This window comes from Hemitrygon akajei, chromosome 11, assembly GCF_048418815.1.
Source record: "Hemitrygon akajei chromosome 11, sHemAka1.3, whole genome shotgun sequence".
Classification (NCBI taxonomy): Eukaryota; Metazoa; Chordata; class Chondrichthyes; order Myliobatiformes; family Dasyatidae; genus Hemitrygon; species Hemitrygon akajei.
Window position 1 is genome coordinate 24770303 of NC_133134.1, and position 25848 is coordinate 24796150.

Consider the following 25848-nt stretch of genomic DNA (forward strand, 5'->3'; position numbering starts at 1 on the left):
CAGTTAGGAGCACTCAGATCATGGACAAAGTCATTGCTAAGGTATCATCCGAGGTGCTGTTTTTCGTGTGCACTAATTGAGTCTTTGCCCTTAATAATTTCACTTTTTAATAATTAATACCTTAATAATTAATAACTTCATTACTATCATTGGGGTGGGTCCCAACATGTTTGGGTCGTAGATGGCTTCAAAAAGCTTAAGAATTCAGCTTTACAAGAAGCTGACCTTACTGTGTTCTTTTCACTCACCATCCCGAACTCAGTTTCTCTAATAGACTTCAGGTGCCTGTAAAGGCACCTCATATTTGCAGTTAATTAGCTTTTGGAGCTCCTCATCATTCTAATCATACCAGTTTTGGGTACTTTCTGGTACTGAAGTCACAAGTCTCTTCTTGGATGGCAATTATGATAGCGATTGGGGCAGGTAAATCACCAGACTCTGGCTCCTGTTGGTTGGAAGCTCTCAGGTTGGCTGTGAGGGCTATTTTATTAGATAGTAGTTTGTTTAGTTCATCTAACAGTTAGTTGTACTTGGTACAGCACAGATAATGTGGACAACCTTGTGAATAGTTATTGAGATGAATGACACAAGCTAACAGATAACACCACCTGGACAGGAGGTCTTATGTTTGAATTTAGGAAAATAAGGCTGTGTTCCATTTATTTTTTCAGGAGGAGAACTTAGTTAGTTAGGCTTTCCCTACTCCATCCTTGCCAATCATACCATCCCAGAAAATTGTGTCTTTTCCAACCTTAGCACTGAAATCTTCCTTCTTCCCAGAGGCCAAAAAACTACTCCTCAAATTATACTGTGGATTCCATCAAACTCGAGGCACAATGGAAAGCTTCAAAAGAAATGCAGACAGTAGCATCAACCTTTACAAAGATGGTTCCTTGAACCCTCAAAACCCTTTTTACTCAGTTAGTGGGACTGTGGAGGAGCTTTCTTAAATTTGACTCCCTGTAAAAGTTTTACCTCCATCTCATGTCTTCTTCATGACTGCACTTGAGCAGGATCCACCACAGTATCAAAAAGTCCATTACATACAAATATCAGTGCAGAATGAAATCAAACAAAACTGCACTAGCACTTCTATGCCTGCTGTTTTTTTCCACACTTCAATGCTACAATTTGCTTTCAAAAGGCTTCTTATTAGAGTGGAGATAATTTGTAGGACAAATGTGAGATTGTTCAATTTATGTCATTCCAACCACAGTCAGTGAGCTGCAGTACAGAGAAGATGCCTACATGTGCACAGGTTCGGATTTGAGTCTTACTTTTAACAGCCACAAAAAAACCATTTTACCAAACTATCTCTGCTGTACAATATCACCAAAGAAAGCCCCATGATGAGATACTGGAAAACGAGAACCACTTCCCATATTTTGGGAACTACTTCTTAGTGAGAATAAATATCAAATATGAAACGTGTAATTCTGCTTTTATTATACAGTTAGCCTTCTGAGGAAGAGTATGTTGGGAAAGCCATAAAAATGTGAATAATGTGATCAAACAGGCAGTAGTTTATTTTTGCATGCTATATGTGTTAGAAACAACTGACCGTCTACAGCAAGCACTTCAAAGCACTGCAAGATAACAAACACTGTCCATGAAAAATCCTCGAAACCAACATCAATGTTCTCACCCAGACCATCCTTAGGCTTTATTACACTCAACCTATTTCAGCTGCCATGCATGTTGTCTCTTTGCCCAACACTAGATTCCTGAAGCAGATACTCACTTCTGGACTCTGCCATTCAAACTTCATGTGGACAGAGGAGAAGTCTGAAGGACACCCTCACAACTTTTCAAGAACAATTGTAATATTCCCTCAACTTGTGAGAAACCTTGACCACTCAGCATGGCAATGACAACCAATGATCCAGCAACATAAATTCAAATCTCACCGTGGGAGCTAGGAAATTGAGTGTGCTTCTGAACTTGTGTCAGAAGCAGACAAGAATTACAGTACAAAAGGGCAGAAGGAACAGACTGCCCCAAAACACTCACGCTTGCTCAAACTACAAGCATTTTCTGCCCAACTGATTGCTGAGTCAAAAGATGAAAATTAGCTTCATCAGCTGCTGGATAATCCTCTGATCTATTGTGGAAGCCAATCACCCTTCACCCCAAGGCACTCTCTAAAGACAAGAGTGGGTTAGGAATAGTGAATCATATGAATTTACATGGCTATATGGTGGCTTCCCCGCAACCATTACTAAAATAAGATTTAATCCCAGATTTAATTACTTGAAATTACATAACTTCGCTCCCACTGTGGGATTACATTCCCTCACTCCCACTGTGGGATTTGACTCATACTACCGAATCAATTATCCAGAACTCTAATTGTCAATATCTTAAACATAATACCAATGTCCACCAAAAGGAAGGTGTTACTTGCTAGCAATATTTAAGGGGATCATGTACCAATTATAGGAGAGTTGCTTATTATTTCCTTCTGGCTGTTGCTGAAATTCTGATTTGGTATTCTGGTTTATACTGTTATTGGACAATATGCAACTCCATTGAAACTGCCAAAGTCTGGATGGAATCAAATATTAGGTGGCAAGGCACATTTTCTAAATTTCAAAGCTTCTGTATAAAGCAGTTACACCCACATATAGATGTATTAGGAAGCATTTATAACCTGGCTAAGTCAACGTGTTGAGTTTCCCATGCCTTTACTTGTGATTTCAAAATCAGGCATAAATTAGGGTTTGGGTTTACTCTTTAGTCAGACATAGCACAATTAAGGTAGTTTTGAATTTTACATTTACAACCCAATTAAACCAAAAGTAAAACTTCTCATGGACAGTAATACTTTTCTCGTGTGATCAAAATATTTCAATGGGTCCCAGCATCTTTGCATCTTGTTTTGCATATAGCCCCAGACTTCACAACTGAATTATTGACTTTATATAAGTAATTGCTATCAGTAATCAAGTTATTATTTCCAGATGTCAGGTGGGGAAAATATAGAGGGCAAATTAAGCAAGTCTAGTGGACAGAGAAGATTGAGGCAGGGTGGGAACATGGGAAGGTTTGCATGTGCTTTAATGCAAGGAGTCTCACAGATAAGTTAGGTGAGCTTAGTGCATGGATCAGCTCTTGAACTTACTCGATTTCAATCATGGAAATATGGAAAAGTCACAGAACCACTACAGCACAGAAACAGGCCCTTCGGTCCATCTGGTCTGTGCCAAATCAGATATCAACCACTCTTGGTAACTTACTGCCAGAGGAAGTGGTAAAGTCAGACATATTCATTACATTTTAGAGACATTTAAACAAGCACTTGAATGGTCAAGCATACAAAGATCTGGATCTAGGCAAATTAGATTAGTATAGGTGAGTAAACAGATTGGATGAAAGTGGCAGACTGAAGTGCCCACTTCTGGATTCTATGACTCTGAATTCACTTCAACCAAACTTTTAAAGAAGAAGATTACATAAAACAATGGCCAAATGGAAGCAGAAGTTTGAAGGAGTGGATCAAATATGTCCCATGCCTGCATATAAACTGTAGAAGTATATGGAGTTTAGCTGCAAATAATACAAGGAAGGAATTTACATGGTCATTTGCACTACAGTTATTTTCAGAGTAATTGTAGAAGTTGAGGGCTGAGTGCTGCAATATAAGACAGAAGAGAATTCGGCCAACATTTCAACTCAGTGCTCCAAAAAAGCTCACCAAACCTCTACTTCCTCAGGGTGCTAAAGAAATTTGGCATGTCCTGACGACCAGTAACAACTTTTCCTGATGCACCAAATCCTACCTGGGTGCATAGCAGTTTGTTATAGAAACTGCTGTGAAAGTGACTTCAAGAAACTGTAGTGTTGTAGACACCACTCAGCACATCACAAGAGTCAGCTTCCTCTCTATGAACTTCATCTGCCTCAGTAAAACAGCTAGCGTAGTCAAAGACCCCGTCCATCCTGGACGCTCTCTTCACCCCCCGACACCCCCCATCGTGCTGAGTACACAAAAGCACAAACCACCAGGCTCAAACACAGCTTCTGCACTGCTGCCTTTATAAGACTATTAAATGGTGACCTAGTATGACAAGATGGACTCACAAACTACCTTGTTGTGAACTTGTACTTTATTGTTTACCTGCACTGTTATTCTCTGTAGCTGTTACACTTTATTAAGCATTGTTACTGTTTTACCTTGTTCTACCTCAATGCACCATATAATGATTTGATCTGTATGAACAGCATGCAAGATGAGCTTCCCACGGTATCTCAGTACATGTAAATAATAATAAACCAATTCCAGTCCCGAAAGTGAAGATAAATGTGGTCAGCTAGTTCAGTGCAGTACTCACCATTCTTCCGTTCATTCAAAGGAGGTAGGCGTGGATTTGTCTGTAACGTAAGCTCTTGGAACTCATGGGCAACCATTTCACTTCGTGGGCTTGGCGTTATTAAACTCTGTAGAACTGAGTCTTCCAATTCTGATACTTGTATATTATCCATCACACTCAGTAAGATGGTTGGAGTCATCTGTTGATCCATAATGATGTTAAGTTCAACTAGAAATAAAGTTAGGAAAAAAATCCATTCACTTTTTTTAAAAGCATTAATGGAAACAAAATATTTGCACAAGCTTTCTGTATAGTTCATGATAGAATCCTAGGTATTTGGAGATTGGAGCAGACATTTTCCGGCACAACACATTGAAACACCCATGTATTTCCCCAGAAGTGTGAAATATGCAGCACATTGCAAGTGGTTACTGGCAATAATTGCAACAAATAGCTGATATAATTCAAAAAGGGGTATATCATATAGATATTAATGTGTAAAGGGTATCATCTTTACTTTTTATGATTCCTCATTTTGAAATTGGAAGTGTTTGTTAACTAATCATGATCAATCACATATGACTAAAGGTCTATCTCATTCCCACCTGGCCATCCCACTGACTTCACCCAATCAGGTCGATCGAGAACATAGAAGCGCTATTTCCCACCTCCTGTCCCATCTCACTCTTCTGCTCATTTCCCTGCCCTCTGGATCCCTTCATTTCCATGGCAACCAAATCTTTGTCAGTGTTGATCTGTTTCACATGGGTGAGTATGGAAATTTGCATTGTTACCAAGCCCCTGTAATGCACATAAGTGAGTTTTAATGTCTCACAGCATACAAACCACACCAGAGTGAGGATATACCTATTTTGAGTCTTTTAGTGACTTTAGATTTGAGGTTAAATACCAACTTTAGCACAAACTTAGTGCATTAAAAATAGGTGTGATCTAATTCCAATATGGTGGTATCATATTATTCAACAATGAACCTCAAAACAAAGTCCTAATTACACAATAAGAAACAGATTTTAAAAAATTATTTATTAAATTATTTTCCTTAGAAACAATTGAAAACTAGCCTATGCATTTCTTTTTTCAGTTCCATAGAAAGGAATCACAGAATACTAATGCAACACTTTAGAATGGGAGGAAGGATGATGGTCTAGTTTAAAACACAATGCAGCAATTGCTGAACACCTTACAAATGCAATTTATCATTGTTAAATGTAATTACTAACAAAGATTTGAAGCACTTACACCCAATATTCCACTGAAATTTATAACTAAATTACCATTTGCTCTGAACTGCTTGCACAGACCCACTGATGACAGCAAATTACAAACCTCGGGAACCAAGCTTTAGACTTCAAAACAAATTTCAGCTCTTCCCCAAACTACCTGAGCCACTTTTCATTATGTCTTCATTGTAGCATTGCTTTCATTGCAAAGCAAGAGTAAGAAAATCTTGCTACCCTGCAACATTTTGCTGAGACCAAACTAGAAGTACTGCACACTATTTTAGTCTCTTTATTTAAGAACATACTTTCTTTATAATTAGTACGTTAAGATTCAATAGATAAATTTCTGGAATGTGTGGGTTGACTTGGGGAAGAAAATGGAGCAGAATGAGCTCATTTTAGTTTGGGTTGAGAATAATCACTTTATTGTAACATATAAAACCCCAGTGAAATAACCACTGCAAAGATGCTGCCCCTGGAGGAATCAAGAGTAAGGGCATTGTCTCAGGATAAGGGCTTGACCAGTTCAAACCAAGACTACAAAGACAGAAAATGCGAGGAACACTCAGGCTCTGTGTAATGAAAAATAAGAGATAACATTTCAGATTGAAGAGTGAAAAAATATTTTTCATCTTGTGTTAATTCTGTTTATCCTTCAAATGCCTCATCTGCTAAGTGTTTCCAGCACTTTTTGTTTTTGTTTCTAGGTTAGGGTTTAGGGACAGGGATGTGGGTGTATTAGATTAGGGTTTAAGGATGTGGTGAAGTTAGATGTCAAGTCAGAGTCCAGGCCACCACTTCTCATTCAAAGACCAGAGATGTGGACAGGTGATGCAAGATATCTGGAGATTAGGCCTCTACTCTGTACTCAAAGGACTCAGCCATGTGTACATGTGATGCAGAACATATCTGACTGTCAGGTTAGCAAGTGCTATGGTTGAAGACCAGTGAAGATGACGTCTAATGGTCTACTGCTTCAGTGAGTCTGCCCCAGGAATGGAAGGTCTTGCAAGCAGAAGGCATGAGGGTCAGTGATCTAATAGGTACACAAGCTGGCAAGACCACAGTTCGATGCCTGGGATTCAGGTTCTGTCATCAGCTACTTCTAGGGTCTAAGTCAAAGATTGAAGTCCACAAATCGATCAGAAGTTGAAAAGTCAAAGCCCTGGGTCTATGAGTCTGAGAGTCCACTGGGGAAGTTAGAGTCTCATTGTCTGAAAATCCATGAGTCCACTGGAGGCCCAGAGGCCTTCCTTGGGGTTTGGAGGACAGTCTATGTACATAAGCGGGTTTGTGGCTAGGTGGGAGGGAGGCCAAAGATTTTGTTTTGCTGTGTTCTGTGATGTTCTACTGAGCATTGTGGGCATGCTATGCCCCCTGCACATCCATAGGTTGTGTTGGTTCACAGCATTTTAAATCACCCAACCAGATCATGATGTCTGATCAATATCCACTTGGACCCCAGAGGAGTATATAAGGTGGGATACCGAGGAGACAACACCCTGAAATGTGTACTGATGGTGGCTTCTCGATTGGAGCCAAAATCTCTGCAAACATTTTGTCAAGCTTGGCAATCAACCAAACTTCAAACAAATGTCAGATTTCACTCTGTTTTGAGACATATGTGATAACTAAATTAATCAAAATGTGAAATGAATCTGAATCATTTCTCAGAGGATAGTGAATCTTTAAAGTTCTCCAACCCAGATGGCAAAATGCTGAGTGATCTACTACCATACTAAATGGAAGGTTAGTTATTAGTATGGAGCAGGAAAATAATGTTGAGGTCAAAGATCAGATCAGTAATTATTGAGTGCCAAAGCAGGATCAAAGAAGCAAATGCTATTCATGTTATAGTCTTAGAAGCTGTTATATAGATATATGAATATACAGGAAATGGAGGGATGTGGTTCATGTAGAGGTAGAAGAGAAATACAGTCGGCCCTCGTTATCCGCGAGGGATTGGTTCCGGGACCCCCTATGGATACCAAAAAACGTGGATGCTCAAGTCCCTTATATAAGTGGTGTAGTATTTGCATACAGGGGTGTCAAACTCATTTTAGGTCACGGGCCGGATTGAGCAAAATGCAGCTTCATGCAGGCCGGATCAGTCGGACGTGTGCGAACGCAGCTTTCGTTGCCTCTGTTTTTTCAGCCTGCTCTCATGTGTCTCAGTCTCTGCTATAACTACAAAGTGTTTCACTTTACAAATTCCGTTTCTTATGAAGAAGACTGCCGAGCAAGACTGCCGAATAAACACTAAAAACCCTGAAAACCTGGTACCTGAATAAACTCAGCATTAGCCATATCATACGCCATAGGCGCTTCGATTACTGGGGCCAGCTTTAATAGTAATTAGATATTATCTCGCGGGCCGGATTTGGCCTGCGGGCCTTGAGTTTGACATATATGGCATATAACCTAGGCACATCCTCCAGTATACTTCAAATCATCTCTAGATTACTTATAATAGCTAATACAATGTAAATGCTATGTAAATATTTGTTATGCTGTAATGTTTAGGGAATATTGACAAGAAAAAAACTGTACATGCTCCTCTCGCTCACAACACAAGCAGCGAACGAACGAGACATGAGGCGAACAATGATCAAATGACGAGTAAAACTTTTAATCATTTCTAGATTACAGAATTTATAACACCTAACACAATGGAAGTGCTATGTAAATAGTTGTTACACTGTCTTGTTTAGGGAATAAGGACTCTTTGGAGGAGGCTTAATAATTCTAAAGTCAGGAACTGTGGAGGTTGATGGCTGAGGATCTTCAAGCATTGAATGTCGAGACTTCAGAATTGCAGCTCCTCTGGGAACGCTGCTTCGGCCTCCGCATTAGCCGATGCCAATTCTCCCATGAGCTTTACGTTCTTGAGGCTGTAGTGCTTTACATAGCCAGCCAGCCAGCCAGCCATCCCTTACTAGCCTTAAACTCTTTTCTTGATTCATTCTTACCAACCTTACGGCCCACTTCGGTATGCGGCATGCCACTTTTCAAAAGATCTAATATTTCTCCTTTCTCGGTGAGAGATAGCACTTTACGCTCGCTCTTAGACTTTGAGGAATTGCTTTGACCACCTAATTGCTTTTTAGGAGCCATTTTTTCCACAGGAAGAAAGTAGCGAATGACCGAGATGCAAGGCAAACAATGCTCGAACAACAAGTGCTGGAAGAGCACTTCCGGGTTTTCTCGATTCGCGGTTGGTTGAATTTGCGCATGTGGAACTCACGGATAAGGAGGGCCAACTGTACTTTAATTCAACACCATGTTCTGTGTAGATGTTGTGAGTTGAAGAGCCTGTTCTTGTGCTCTACTCCACTACTTTTTATGTCTTATTTTCAAAATTATTCTTCATTCCTGAGGTATAATAGCAATAACTACAACAGCAAAATATTAAACTATAATGTTGGAAAAGTGAAGCAGGCAACAAAATAATTGATGCAGAAAATTAAGCAATAATAGCATTCAAACTTCTTGGAGCAGTGAATCCATACCCTTCTTCTAAAATAACTGCAGGTAGACATCCAATTAGCATGTTCATTATTCTGACTCACTAAATAGTAACTACCAAATCCAATTTCCAATCTAGTTGTTTTCCATGGAACTGAAGATCATTTGCAGCTTTCACTCATTTCTATCTAGTCTTTCTTTCCTTTACTTCAATTCCCTTTCACTTACTTGGTTATATTTTACAGTGTCATACTTCCATGGTAGGTTGCAGTCACATTTATTAATTTCCATTTTTAAGATCGTGAAATGCTTTTACTTAACCTCAAATATTTTTGAGCATTAAAGATAACTTTGGTAATTAAATAGATAAATTCAATGCTGCAACTTGAAAAGGCTCATTTAGCAATGTTAATCAAATGGTTGACTTCAACCAGAGATTGTGGATTACTCAATAAGTCAGGTAGCATTTGAAGGAAGGCATACAATAGCATTTGAGCAAAGTTAGTTCCAATATTCAGGAAAGCGACAGATGGTGCATTTCTGTCTTCAAAGATGCTCATGACCTTCTAAGAAATTTCACACTTTTCTATTTTCATTTGTAAGCTTCTAGCACTTAGCCAATAAGAAATACTGATTTTTAACTTGCATTACATTCATTTTCACTTTTATAAATATTTGTCTCAATCTTGAAAATCCCAACAACCAATAAAATCAATATGCAGTCCATGTTAAAGGAGGTTTACACAGCCTTATTGGCCACTGTTATTAGATCATAGAACCATAAGATATAGGAGCAGAATTAGGCCACTTGACCTATTGAGTCTGCTCTATCATTCAATCATGGCTGCAACTTCTTTCCCCTGCCTTCTCCCCATAACCTTTGATGCCCTGACTAATCAAGAGCTTATCAAACTCCACTTTAAATATACTCAATGACTTGGCCTCCACAGCCGTCTGTGGCAATGAATTCCAGAGGTTCATCACTTTCTAGTTAAAGAAATTCCGGATCATCTCTGTTCTAAATAGACATCCCTCTATTCCAAGGCTGTGCTCTGTGTCCTAGACTCATCCACTATAGGAAACATACTCTCCATATCCACTCAACCTAGACCTTTGAATATTCAATAGGTTTCATTGAGCTTGCCTCTCATTCGTCTAAGCTCGAGCAAGTACAAGCCCAAAGCCATCCAAAGCTTTTCATACATTATCCTTTTCATTCCCGGAATTATTCTCATGAACCTCCCCTGGACCTTCTTCAATGTCAGCATTTCTTTACAGAGATAAGGGGCTCAAAACTGCTCACAATACTCCAAATGCCGTCTGGTCAATACCTTATAAAGTCTCAGCATAACACACTTGTTCTTATATTCTAGTCCTCTTGAAATAAATGCCCACAATGTATTTGCCTTCTTGCCACTGACAACCTGCAGTTTAACCTTTAGGGAATCCTACACAATTAGAATCAGATTTATTATCACTGGCATGTGACATGAAATTTGTTAACATAGCAGCAGCAGTTCAATGCGATACCTAATCAAGCTGAGAAAAAATAAAAATAGTAACGATAATAAATAAACAAGTAAATCAATTATGCATATTGAACAGATCTTTTAAAAACATGCAAAAACAGAAATACTATATATTTATTTTAAAAGTGAGGTAGTGTCCAAAGCTTCAATGTCCATTTAGGAATTGGATGGTAGAGGGGAAGAAGCTGTTCCTGAATCGCTGAGTGTGTACCTTCAGCTTCTGTATCTCCTACCGGATGGTAACAGTGAGAAAAGGGCATGCCCTAGCTGCTGGAGGTCTTTAATAATGGATGCAGCCTTTCTGAGACACCGCTTCCTAAAGATGTCCTGGGTACTTTGTAGGCTAGTACCCAAGATGGAGCTGACTAGATTTACAAACTTCTGCAGCTTCTTTCGGTCTTGTGCAGTAGTCCCGCCATATGAGACAGTGATGCAGCCTTGTCAGAATGCTCTCCATGGTACAACTACAGAAGTTTTTGAGTGTATTTGTTGACATGCCAAATCTCTTCAAACTCCTAATAAAGTATAGCCGCTATCTTGCCTTCTTTAAAACTACATCAATATGTTGGGACCAGGTTAGATCCTCAGAGACCTTGACACCCAGGAACTTGATGCTGCTCACTCTCTCCACTTCTGATCCCTCTATGAGGATTGGTATGTGTTCCTTCGTCTTATCCTTCCTGAAGTCCACAATCAGCTCTTTCGTCTTACTGATGTTGAACGCCAGGTTGTTGCTGTGGCACCACTCCACTAGTTGGCATATCTCACTCCTGTATGCCCTCTCATCACCACCTGAGATTCTACCAACAATGGTTGTATTGTCAGCAGTTTATAGATGGTATTTGAGCTATGCCTAGCCACACAGTCATGTGTATATAGAGAGTAGAGCAGTGGGCTAAGCACACACCCGTGAGGTGCACCAGTATTGATCGTCAGCGAGGAGGATATGTTATCACCAATCTGCACAGATTTCCGGTTAGGAAGTCGAGGTTCTAATTGCAGAGGGAGGTACAGAGGCCCAGGTTCTGCAACTTCTCAATCAGGATTGTGGGAATGATGGTATTAAATGCTGAGATATAGTCAATGAACAGCATCCTGATTAGGTGCTTGTGTTGTCCAGGAGGTTTAAAGCTGCGTGGAGAGCCATTGAGATTGCGCCTGCCATTGACCTGTTGTGGTGATAGGCAATTTGCAATGGATCCAGGTCCTTGATGAGGCAGGAGTTCAGTCTAGTCATGACCAACCTCTCAAATGAATTCATCACAAGGACTCCCAAATCACTTTGCACCTTTGATTTTGAATTATCTCTCCATTTAGAAAATAGTCTACATCTTTATTCCTACCAAGATGCATGATCATACACTTCCCTACACTATATTCTACCTGTCACTTCTTTGCCAAATGCTCCCAATCTGCTACCTGCCCCTCCACCTATCTTTGTATCATCTGCAAACTGACCATAAAGCCATTAACTCTCTCATCCAAATTGTTGACATATGACATGAAATGAAGCAGTTCCAATACCAACCCCTGTAAAATACCACTAGTCACTTGCACCAACACGAATGGATCCCCTTCATTCCCACACTTGGTCTTCTGCCAGTCAGCCAATTTCTATCCATGCTAATATCTTTCCTATAATACTCTGGGCTCTTATTTTGTTAAACAGCCTCATGCACGGCATTTTGTCAAATGCCTTCTGAAAATCCAAGCAAGCAACAACTACTGACTCTTTGTCTATCCTGCCTATTGTTACTTCAAAGAATTGCAACAGATTTATCAGGCAAGATTTGCCCCTAAAGAAACCATGCTGACTTTGGCCTACTTTATTATGTGTCTCCAAGTGTCCTGAAATTATTTCCTTAATAATAGACTCCAACATCTTCTCAACCAATGAAGCCAGGATAACTGGCTTGTAATTTCCTTCTGCCTACCCCTTCTTAAAAAGTGGAGTGACACTTGCAATTTTCCAATTCTTAGGAACCATGTCAGAATCTAGTGATTCCTGAAAGATCATAACTGATGCCTCAAAATTATCTCTTCAGTGACCTTTTTCAGGACTCTGAAGTATACTCCATCTGGTCAAGCTGACTAATCTACTTTCAGACCTTTCAGCTTTCCAAGCACCATCTCCTTAGTAATAGCAAATACACTCACTTCTGCCCTCTGACACTTCAATTTCTGGCATACTTCTTATGTCTTCTATAGTGAAGACTGAGCAAAAATCCTTATGCAGTTTGCCCACCATTACTACCTCTCCAGTGTCATTTTCCAGCAGTTTGATATCCATTCTCACCTCTCCTTTACTCTTTATATATCTGTAAAAACTTTTGATATCCTCTTTTTATATTACTGGCTAGCTTACCTTCATATTTAATCTTCTCACCTGATGACCTTTTTAATTGTCTGGTTGCTTTTGAAAAGCTTCCCAGTCCTCTAACTTCCCACTAATTTCTACCATATTATATACCCTCTTGTTGGCTTTTACACTGTCTTTGACTTCCCTTGTCAGCTATGGTTGTCTCTTCCTCCCTTTAGAATACTTTTTCATCTTTGGGATGTGTCTATCCTGTACCTTCTGAATTGCCCCCAGAAACTCTAACCACTGTTGTTCTGCCATCATCCCTAATAGTGGTCCCTTCCAATCAACTTGGCCAGTTCCTCTCTTATTGAATTGAATTGACTTTACTTCTTACATCCTTCACATACATGAGTAAAAGTCTTTATGTTACATCTCCATCTAAATGTGCCATGTGCAATCATAGTAATTTATAATAAATAGAATAGTCAATGTAGAATAGAGCACACTCAAATCAGTGTGAGTTGATCAGTCTGATGGCCTGGTGGAAGAATCTGTCCTGGAGCTTGTTGGTCCTGGCTTTTAAGCTGCAGTACCGCTTCCCTGATGCTAGTAGCTGGAATAGATTGTGGTTGGGCTGACTTGGGTCCCCAGTGATCCTATGGGCCCTTTTTACATACCTGTCCTTGTAAATGTCCTGAATCATGGGAAGTTCACAACTACAGATGCACTGGGCTGTCTGCACCACTCTCTGCAGAGTCCTGTGATTAAGGGAGGTACAGTTCCCATACAAGACAGTGAGGTAGCCAGTCAGGATACTCTCAATTGTGCCCCTGTAAAAAGTTCTTAGAATTTGGGGGCCCTACCAACACTCAGACAGACAGACATACTTTATTGATCCTGAGGGAAATTGGGTTTCATTACAGCTGCACTAAGAATAGTAAAGAAATATAGCAATATAAAATGATAAATAATTAAATAATAATAAGTTAATCATGCCAAGTGGAAACAAGTCCAGGACCAGCCTATTGGCTCAGGGTGTCTGACACTTCTAGGGAGGAGTTGTAAAGTTTGATGGCCACAGGTAGGAATGACTTCCTATGCCGCTCAGTGTTACATCTCGGTGGAATGAGTCTCTGGCTGAATGTACTCCTGTGCCTAACCAGTACATTATGGAGTGGATGGGAGTCATTGTCCAAGAAGGCATGCAACTTGGACAGCATCCTCTTTTCAGACACCACCGTCAGAGAGTCCAGTTCCACCCCCACAACATCACTGGCCTTACAAATGAGTTTGTTGATTCTGTTGGTGTCTGCTACCCTCAGCCTGGTGCCCCAGCACACAACAGCAAACATGATAGCACTGGCCACCACAGACTCGTAGAACATCCTCAGCATCGTCCAGCAGATGTTAAAGGTCCTCAGTCTCCTCAGAAAGTATAGACGGTTCTGACCCTTCTTGTAGACAGCCTCAGTGTTCTTTGACTAGTCCAGTTTATTGTCAATTCGTATCCCCAGGTATTTGTAATCCTCACCATGTCCACACTGACCCCTTGGATGGAAACAGGGTCACTGGTGCCTTAGCCCTCCTCAGGTCCACCATCTGATCCTTAGTCTTTTTCACATTAAGCTGCAGATGATTCTGCTCGCACTATGTGACAAAGTTTCCCACCGTAGCCCTGTACTCAGCCTCATCTCCCTTGCTGATGCATCCAACTATGGCAGAGTCATCAGAAAATTCTGAAGATGGCAAGACTCTGTGTTGTAGTTGAAGTCCGAGATGTAGATAGTGAAGAGAAAGGGAGACAGGACAGTCCCCTGTGGAGCCCTAGTGTTGCTGACCACTCTGTCTGACACACAGTGTTGCAAGTGCACGTACTGAGGTCTGCCAGTCAGGTAATCAATAATCCATGACACCAGGGAAGCATCCACCTGCATCACTGTCAGCTTCTCACCCAGCAGAGCAGGGCGGATGGTGTTGAACGCACTGGAGAAGTCAAAAAACATTCATCAACCGTCTTAGGTGAAAGAGGCGTTGTGCCTTTTTCATCACACAGCTAGTATGTACAAACCACGTGAGGTTCTCAGTGATGTGCATGCTGAGGAACTTGAAGCTGTTTACTCTCTCGACCCCAGATCCACTGATGTCAATAGGGGTTAGCCTGTCTCCATTCCTCCTGTAATCCACATCCAGCAACTTTGTTTTTGCAACATTAAGGGAGAGGTTTTTTTCTTGACACCACTGTAATTCCCTTACTCCACTATAATACTGATACATCTGACTTTATCTCCTCCATCACAAGTTGCAGAGTGAATCCTATCATATTATGATCCTTCGCCTTAAACTCCCTAATCAAATCTGGTTAATTATACAACACCCAATCTAGAATTGCCTTTTCCCCTACTGCGCTCAAACACAAGCTGCTCTAAAAAGCCATCTCGTAGGCATTGTACAATTTCCCTCTCTCTTTTGATCCAATGGTCAACCTTATTTTCCCTTTCTACCTGTATATTGAAGCTCCCATGACTATTGTAACATTGACTTTATTACATGCCTTTTCTATCTCACGTTGTAATTTATATCCCACATCCTAACTAACATTCGTGCACTTGTACATAACTCCCATTTGGGATTTTTACTGTTGCAGTTTCTTAATGCTACACACAAAGACTATAAATCTTTTGATCCTATGCCTAAGGACTTGATTTCATTTTTACCAACAGAGTCATCCCACCTCCTCTACCTACCTGCCTGTCCTTTTGATACAAGGTGTGTCCTTTGATGTTAAGCTTCCAACCAGGATCTTCATTCAGTCACGACTCAGTAATGTCCAAAATGTTCTACATGCCAATCTCCAGCCATGCTACAAGATTATCTACCTTATTTCATATACTGTGTGCATTCTTGTATTCATTGCCCTTTTCGATTTTGCCCCAGGTTACACTTTAACTCATCCCAGTGACTGCAGTTTTGCCCTATATCTACCTGTCCTACCTCAATGTGTCACTACACAATGCATCAAGTTGCCCCATCCTCTGCCCTATCACTCCAGTTCCCATCCCCCTGCCAAATTAGTTTATACCCTCCTTAATGGCTCTAGCAAGTATATCGCCACAAGCCTGTTGGTCCCCCTTAGGTTCAGGTATAACCCATCCTTTCTGTACAGGTCAAACCTTCCCCAGAAGAGATCCCAATGACTCAGAAATCTGAAACCTTGCCCCCTGCACCACGTCCTCAGCTACTCTTTCATCTGTACTATCATCCTATTCCTGCCCTACCTAGCACATGGCACTGGGAGTAATCCGAAGATTACTACCTTGGAGGTCCTGCTCTTCAGCCTCTTCTCTATACTCACTGCACAGGACTTCTTCTCCTTTTCTACCTACATCATTAGTGCCAATGTACACCACAACCTCTGACTTCTCACGCTCTCTCGAGAATTTTACACAGCTGCTCTGAGAGATTCTGGACCCTGGTACCTGGGAGGTAATACACCATCCTGGCTTCTCTTTCATGGCCTCAGAGCCAGCCACAGTGCCACTGGCCTGGCTACTACTGCTATGCCCTGATAGGTCATTCCGCCAACAGTATCCAAAGGGGTACTACTTGTTGCTGAAGAAATGGCCACAGGGAACTTTGTACTTTTCTGCTTACTACCATTACTTCAGATGGTCAACTATCTACTATCTGAAGCCTGCACTCTGGGTGTGGTCACCTCAGTAAGTCTCATCTATAAGGTTTTCAACCTCCCGGCTGGTCTTGAGTACATCCAGCTCCAGATCCAGTTACTTAACCCAGTCAGTCAGGAGCTGCAGATGCAGTCAAGACAATTAGGTACCATGAAATCCTACATCTCCCAGGAGGAGCATTTACTACCATCCTGTCTACACTTGTTATAACTCTAACGTCTCAAGCTCAAGTTCTAACCTGTGCCTGGTCTCGCCCAACCTGACCACTCTAAAAGTAGCCCATTCCAACAATGTCTACTCCGCTTGCACCTTTCTTTTTTAAAAATCGGCCCTGCCAAATGCCAAAAACATTGTGATGAAATGTTCTGGAAGTCCTGAGCTCTTTTTAAACTTTGTGCTGCCTCTCCAAGGAGCTCCCTCTCATCATGATTACAGCTCGCTGAAAAGTTCCAAAAGGTCTCAGGCTATTTTTAATCTTCGATTATGTTGACGTTAGTAATCCTTAAGTTGCTAACAATTACATTTCCTAATGAAAAATACCATTTAGAATATTTTTTTTCATTCATTAATAACACTCATCACATCAGACAGAGGAGCTCTACTAGAAAGATAAAATTGGCAAATAGCTTAAAATTTGCACACAGGCAACTCAGAAGGTGGGCATCTTCAAGCAAGTCACTCGCCTTTGGACTCCCCCAAATCCTTTTCAAAAGGAATGAAGTACAACTCAGGACTGTGGTAGAAACCCTCAAACTAGGCTGAATGAGTAAAATTCTAATGGCAGCCAGAGCTGGATACCATCAGAAATAGAGCAGCATCTAGCAGCTAGATTGGTACCCAAACTATCGCCCTAAACATTCATCTCCTTTATTATTGATGCATTATGACCGCATCTACAAAATGCATTGTAGTTCCTGGATAAAACACACTGGTTTTTGAAAATATATAAACTACAAATAAGTTGCAACTTAGTGACAACAGTGGCAATCAAGTGGTGACTAAGAATCGTGAGCCCTGAAATCTTGGTAACTTACTATGCAGTATTTTGGGTGATTACACTGCAGAAAACTGCACTGTGTTACATTCAATTATTTTTTGCTGACAGATCCAATTTGACCATGTGAAGAATTATCGGGACACGGATCCAAAATGAATTGCTTGATGTCAGTTGGAGAAATTTAATCAAACTTACTAGCCATGAGTGCTGCCAATTCTGATTGAAATAAAAAATATTTCTATCTCCTGTACTCAAGACTTCTTAAAATGCTGCATAAAGCAGAAATAAATAAAGTGGGAAGTAATTAAATAAGCTTCAGGTTGGAATCTTGTCCCTAAAATAATTTTAGTTTTAGGTTGTGGTATATTAAATTTTGTAAAATATTAGATGAATATCTGAACAATTTCAGGTGACACTTCAACTCTTTGTGAGTCCACAGAATGTAAAGTATCAAGGTTAATGTACAAATTAAACACTGCAGGTTTACTCAAGCAACACACACAAAATGCTGGAGGAAGTCAGCAGGACTGGAGAAAAAAGGTTGAGGAGTAGATTTAAAAGGTGGGGGAAGGGGAGAAGAGAGAACGCAAGCTGATAGGTGAAATTGGGTGGGGGAGGGGAGAAGTAAAGAGCTGGGAAGTTCATTAGTGAAAGAGATACAGGCCTGCAGAAGGGGGAAATCTAATTGGAGAGGACAGAAGGCCATGGAAGAAAGAAAAGGGGGAGGAGCACCAAAGGGAGGCGATAGGCTCTGTTAGCTTATCTCCTTGCCTGCCCTTTTCTTTCTTCCATGGCCTTCTGTCCTCTCCTATTAGATGCCCCTTCTCCAGCCCTGTATCTCTTTCACCAATCAACTTTCCAGCTCTTTATTTCATCCTTCCCCCTCCCACTCCTGGTTTCACTTATCACCTTGTGTTTCTCCCTCCCTTCCTGCCATCTTTTAAATCTACTACTCAACTTTTTTCTTCAGTCCTACTGAAGGGTCTCGGCCCAAAAAGTTGACTGCACTCTTTTCCATAGATGCTGCCTGGCTGCTGAGTTCCTCCAGCATTTTGTGTGCGTTGCTTATTTGTTAAATGTTTGCTGATAGCCACTGGATTCTTTCTGGCCTTAGGCACAGTAGCATCAAGATATCTGTCAATGAACACAAGTTTTTTGAATGAAAGAAATCATATTAAATTAATAGCACGAGAACAAAAGATCAGATAGTTTGTCTACCTCTGTGTCTCACTATGCTTGTGGATTAAACCTCTATTTATTGAGGCATGTTTCACTTGTTTCTTCAGACTTCACCTAGACCAGCGGATTGCAACCTAGGGAGATACCCAGGACAGACCCAAAGTGATCTTGCAAGTTGAATTCAGAGCTCCCCCAATAGCAGCATCAATTAAGTCCCCCGACAACAGTTACAATCAAATGGTGACTAAGAATCATGAGCCCTGAAATCTTTGTAACTTACTACGTATTATTTTGTGAGGTTATTTGTGCTTTCTATTTTATGAAACTAAAGTAGACTTAAGTTATTTTGTTGTGTTTGTATGCTTATCTCCTGGACACTCCAATTTGTTTTGGTCTGAACAACCCAGCCCATTACAGTTTTACAACTACAACACCAACCATTATTATTTTTCCACATACATGTTAATATTATTCTTTGAGTAAGGACATAAAACTGGTAGAAGCCTCTTATTCCCAGTCTTGATTCTTTGCCATACTGGATTCCAAAACTTAGAAAAGAGCTAATTTTTTGACATAATTAACAAGTCTTTCACTCAGCGTCCTCTCACAGACTGCAACTACTTTACAGAAAAATACTGTGCCTAAAGTTTGAGAAAAAGTTTGCCTGGGGCAGCTGCAACTTTCTTAGAATACTTTAAAATACAAGAATCTCTCTTCAGTAGTTCAATACAATGCCCTTTTTTCAACCAGCACAACATTTGGTAAAAAAGTAAAGACAATGTGCAATCAGACTGTCAGGAACGACACACAGGTGATGGGATACAGTCGCAGCCAACAGGGTGTGTATCAGTACATTCAGGATGTAAAATCAAAAAGGGTAGCAAATACGGTACTCGAGGTGTTGTATCTCAATGCGCGGAGCATAAGAAATAAGGTGGATGATCTTGTTGCACTATTACAGTTTGCCAAATATGATGTTGTGGCCATCACTGAATCGTGGCTGAAGGATGGTTGTAGTTGGGTGCTGGATGTCCAAGGTTAATACATTGTATTGGAGGGATAGGAAGGTAGGCAGAGGGGATGGCGTGACTCTACTGCTAAAGAATGGCATCAAATCAGTAGAAAAGATGTGACACAGGATCAGAAGATGTTGAATCCTTGTGGGTTGAGTTAAGAAACTGCAAGGGTAAAAGGATGTTGATGGCAGTTACATACAGGCCTCCCACAGTGGCTGGGATGTGGATCACAGATTACAACAGGAAACAGAAAAGCCATGTCAAAATGGCAATGTTATGATAGTTGGAGAGATTTTAACATGTGGGTTGATTGGGAAAATCAGGTTGGTAATGAATCTCAAGAGAATGAGTTTGTTAAATGCCTAAGAGATGGCTCTTTAGAGCAGTTTGTCATTGAGTCTACTACGGAATCAGATATACTGGTTTGGGTGTTATGTAATGAACTGGAGGCGATTAGTGAGCTTAAGGTAAAAGAACCAGTGATCACAATATGATTGAGTTCAACTTGAAATTTGATAGGGAGAATTAAAGTCTGACGTAGCAGTATTTCAGTGGAGTAAGGGAAATTAGTGGTATGAGAAAGGATTTGGCCAAAGTAAATTGAAAGGCGATGCTGGCAGGGATGTCAGCAGAGCAGCAATGGCGTGCGTTTCTGGGAGAAATGAGGAAGGTGCAGGACACGTGTATTTGTGTATTCCAAAAGTGAAGAAATACCCAAATGGCAAAATAGTACAACGTGGCTGACAAAGGAAGTCAAAGCTAATATAAAAAAAAGAGAGAGCAGACAACCAAGCAAAAATTAGTGGGAAGATAGAGGATTGGGAAGTTTTTAAAAACCTACAGAGAGCAACTAAAAGAATCATTAGAAAGGAAAAGATGAAATCTGAAAGCAAGCTAGAAAAGAATATCAAAGTGAATAGTAAAAGCTTTTTCAAATATGTAAAAAATAAAAGAGAGATGAGAGTGGATATAGGACCACTAGAAAATGAGGCAGGAGAAATAATAATAGGAGATAAGGAGATGGCAGATGAACTAAATGAGTATTTTGCATCAATCTTCACTGTGGAAGACACTAGCAGTGTGCCAGATGTTGTAGTATGTGAAGGAAGAGAAGTGGGTGCAGTTACTAAACATAGAAACATAGAAAACCTACAGCACAATACAGGCCCTTCAGCCCACAAAGTTGTGCCCAACATGTCCCTACCTTAGAAATTACTAGGGTTCCCCACAGCCCTCTCTTTTTCTATGCTCCATGTACCTATTCAAAAGTCTCTTAAAAGACCCTATCATATCCACCACCATTGCCGGCAACCCATTCCACGCACTCACCACTGTCTGCGTGAAATACTTACCCCTAACATCTCCTCTGTACCTACTCACCAGCACCTTAAACCTGTGTCCTCTTGTGGCAACCATTTCAGCCCTGGGAAAAAGCCTCTGACTATCCACACGATCAATGCTTCTCATCATCTTATACACCTCCATCAGATCACCTCGCATCCTCCGTCACTCCAAGGAGAAAAGGCTGAGTTCACTCAACCTATTTTCATAAGGCATGCTCCCCACTCCAGGCAACATCCTTGTAATTCTCGTCTGCACCCTTTCTATGGTTTCCATCCTTCCTGTTATTAGGTGACCAGAACTGAGCACAGTACTCCAAAGTGGGGTCTGACCTGGGTCCTATATAGCTGCAACATTATCTCTCGGCTCCTAAATTAAATTCCACGACTGATGAAGGCCAATACACCACATGCCTTCTTAACCACAGAGTCAACCTGCACAGCTGCTTTGAGCGTCCTATGGACTTGGACCCCAAGATCCCTCTGATCCTCCACACTGCCAAGAGTCTAACCATTAATACTATATTCTGCTATCATATTTGACCTACCACTTCACACTTACCTGGGTTGAACTCCATCTGCCACTTCTCAGCCCAGTTTTGCATCCTATTAATGTCCCACTGTAACTTCTGACAGCCCTCCACACTATCCACAACACCCCCAAACTTTGTGTCATCAGCAAACTTACCAACCCATTTCTCCACTTCCTCATCCAGGTCATTAATAAAAATCACAAAGATTAAGGGTCCCAGAACAGATCCCTGAGGCACACCACTGGTCACCAACCTCCATGCAGAATATGACCCGGCAAAGAGTGGTTGTAGACTTCTGAGGGCAAGCCAGTTCTGGATCCACAAAGCAATGTCCCCTTGGATCCCATGCCTGCTTACTTTCTCAATAAGCCCTGCATGGGGTACCTTATCAAATGCCTTGCTGAAATCAATATACACTACATCTACTGTTCTTCCTTCATCAATGTGTTTAGTCACATCCTCAAAAAATTCAATCAGGCAGTAAGGCACGACCTGCTCTTGATAAAGCCATGCTGACTATTCCTAATCATATTATACCTCCCCAAATGTTCATAAATCCTGCCTCTCAGGATCTTCTCCACCAACTTACCAACCACTGAGGTAAGACTCACTGGTCTATAATTTCCTGGGCTATCTCTACTACCTTTCTTAAATAAGGGAACAACATCCGCAATCCTCCAATCCTCTGGAACCTCTCCCATCCCCATTGATGATGCAAAGTTCATCGCCAGAGCTTCAGCAATCTCCTTCCTCGCCTACCACAGTAGCCTGGGGTACATCTCATCCAGTCCCAGCAACTTATCCAACTTGATGCTTTCCAAAAGCTCCAGCATATCTTCTTTCTTAATATCTACATGCTCAAGCTTTTCAGTCTGCTGCAAGTCATCACTATAATCACCAAGATCCTTTTCCATTGTGAATACTGAAGTGAAGTATTCACTAAGTACCTCTGCTATTTCCTCTGGTTCCATTCACACTTTCCCACTATCACACTTGATAGGTCCTATTCTTTCATGTCTTATCCTCTTGCTCTTCACATACTTGTAGAATGCCCTGGGGTTCTCCTTAATCCTGTCCGCCAAGGCCTTCTCATGGCCTCTGCTGGCTCTCCTAATTTCCTTCTTAAATTCCTTCCTGTTAGCCTTATAATCTTCTAGATCTCTAACATTCCTCACCACCGACTCAACCCGCAAGTTACCTATCTCTAACATTACCTAGCTCTCTGAACCTTTTGTAAACTTTTCTTTTTCTCTTGACTAGATTTATTACAGCCTTTGTACACCACGGTTCCTGTACCCTACCATAACTTCCCTGTCTAATTGGAACATACCTGTGCGCAACTCCACACAAATATCCCCTGAACATTTCCCACATTTCTTACATACTTTTCCCTGAGAACATCTGTTCCCAATTTAAGCTTCCAGTTTCCTGCCTGATAGCCTCATAATTCCCCTTACTCCAATTAATTGCTTTTTTAACTTGTCTGTTCCTATCTCTCTCCAATGCTATTGTAAAGGAGATAGAATTATGATCACTATCTCCAAAATGCTCTCTCACTGAGAGATCTGACACCTGACCAGGTTCATTTCCCAATACCACATCAAGTAGTCTCTCCTCTTGTCGTCTTATCTACATATTGTGTCAAGAAACCTTCCTGTACACACCTAATAAACTCCACCCCATCTAAACCCCTTGATCTAGGGAGATGCCAATCGATATTTGGGAAATTAAAATCACCCATCACGACAACTCTTTCATTATTACACCTTTCCAGGATCTGTTTCCCTATCTGCTCCTCGATATCCCTGTTACCATTGGGCGGCCTATAAAAAACACCCAGTAAAGTATTGACCCCTTCCTGTTCCTAACCTCCGCCCACAGAGACTCCATAGACAATCCCTCCATGACGTCCACCTTTTCTGCAGCCGTGACACCATCTGTGATCAATAGTGCCACGCCCCCACCTCTTTTGCCTCCCTCCCTGTCCTTTCTGAAACATCTAAAACCCGGCACTTGAAGTAACCATTCCTGTCCTTGAGCCATCCAAGTCTCTGTAATGGGCACCACATCATAGCTCCATGGCCACCACATTAATGCTCCTATTACAAGGGAAAAGATGCTCAAAAAGCTGAAAGACCAAAAGGTACATAAGTTATCCAGACCAGATGAACTGCACCCCAGGGTTTTGAAAGAGGTAGTGTTAAGAGATTGTGGCTGCATTAGAAATGATCTTTCAAAAATAATTGGTCTCTGTCATGGTGCCAGAGGACTGGAAAATTGGTGGAGGGGCAGGTAGTGTTGTCAGGTAGGATGCAGAAGGACTTAAGATTAGGAGAATGGGCAAGAAAGTGGCAATGAAATATAATGTTGGAAAATGCATGGTCATGCACTTTGGTAGTAGAAATAAATGTGTGGACTATATTCTAAACGGGGAGAAAATCCAAAAATCTGAGATGCAAAGGTACTTGGGAGTCCTTGTACAGAGCAACCTAAAGGATAACTTGCGGGTTGAGTCGGTGGTGAGGAATGCAAATGCAATTTAGCATTCATTTCAAGATGTCTAGAATACAAGCACAGGGATATGATGCTGAGGCTTATAAGGCAATGGTGAGGTCTCCCTTGAGTATTGTGTACAGTTTTGGGCTCCTCATCTTAGAAGAGATGTGCTGGCATTGAAGAGGGTCCACAGGAGGTTCACAAGGATGATTCCAGGAATGAAAGGGTATCATATGAGGCACGTTTGATGGCTCTGGGCCTGTACTCGCTGTAATTCAGAAGGATGAGGGAAGGTTCTCATTGTAACCTTTTGAATGTTGAAAGGACTAGACAGAGTACATCTTGAAAGGATGTTTCCCATGGTGGGAGAGTCTAGGACAAGAGGGCACAGCCTCAGTATAAAGGAGAGTCCATTCAAAACAGAAATTTCTTTAGTCAGAGAGTGGTTAATTTGTTGCCACATGCAGCAGTGGAGGCCAGGCGTATTTAAGGCACAGATTGATAGGTTCTCGATTGGACACGGCATCAAAGGTTACGAGGTGAAGTCCGGGAAATGGGGTTGAGGAGGAGAAAAAAAGGATCAGCCATGGTCGAATGGCAGAGCAGACTCGATGGGCCAAATGGCCTAATTCTGCTCCCTTGTCTTATGGTCTTACTTGGATCACCAAAATTTTCCTATAACTAAGAAAGGCAAAGAAAATGAATGAAAGTGTTCATTCTAACGTTGCTAGCTGAAAAGTGAACACTTGGCAGAATACATGATCTGCCTCTGATATGGCAGGATATGGTAGGATATGGTTGATGGTCAATTTGGCAACATTTGTGTCTGGGCTCCTATGTGAAGTATTGCCATTTTGTCTGCTTGGAAACATGAAGAGATCTTTAGCCAAGTATAACCAGCCTAGACTGAGATTAAGAAAGTTAAGAATTCAGAAACAAAAAACAAAGCAGAAACTGACTAAATGATAATTAAGCTAATGATTTTAGTCAAATTCATCAACAAAAAATGTGCACTTTAGTCTTTTGCCCCACAGTTATGATGGTAATTTGGCTGCTGCTAAAGTTATTTTATAATTCTATTCTGCACGGGACGATATCTGCCTTTGTTGACTGTGCGCAAGACAACTTGGCACACTTAAAACTTCTGAGCTCTTCCTGACTCATTCTGGTTGTGGAGATCCTTGGATTTGTTTGTGTAAATTACTTGTGCAGATTTGTCATTTCAAATAGCACTATGAATAAGAGGTAAAAACTGGAAATGACAATGATCCATCCAGCTGAATACATTCAAAATATGTATTTAATTTTAAAGTTGCGGCTTTTGTTGGCTAACTGCCATTTGAAATTATTTTGGCACCTCTCCACCAAAATCCAGAGACAAAATACTGTATTATTCACATTGCATTTATGATGCCAGAAATGACACTAATCTATCTGATGGCATTATCCTGCTAGCCCTGTCCCTTCTAATGATGCCCATACCACTGTGACGTAGAACATACAGTCACAACTGGTCCACAAGATGCTTCCGTTCAGTCTATTATTAGTTCTCCTATCTGCTGGTTTCATACTTGGGCACCAACTTGGTTTACAAGAAAAGTACCTGATTGGCAATTTCCAACCATAAATGACCAGTTTTACCTCAGGAAATGGTTTGGGTCTTCCCTGTTCTTCCCTATAAAAATATTCTGAGTTATTGCTGCACAGAAAATAGTTGAGCAGAGTGCGAACCAATCTATGTTACACACAGAAAT

At 41.0% G+C, this 25848-nt stretch overlaps 1 protein-coding gene across 5 annotated transcripts in view; it reads right to left on the minus strand.

Moving 5' to 3' along the window:
* Window positions 1–25848, minus strand: part of mrtfba (myocardin related transcription factor Ba) — a 235305-nt gene that overhangs the window by 117527 nt on the left and 91930 nt on the right. For all 5 annotated transcript variants that reach the window (XM_073060479.1, XM_073060480.1, XM_073060482.1 and 2 more), the window contains one exon: window positions 4332–4538. In XM_073060479.1, coding sequence (XP_072916580.1) covers window positions 4332–4521 — 190 coding nt within the window. In that variant the 5' untranslated portion in view covers window positions 4522–4538. The remainder of the gene's footprint in view (window positions 1–4331; window positions 4539–25848) is intronic.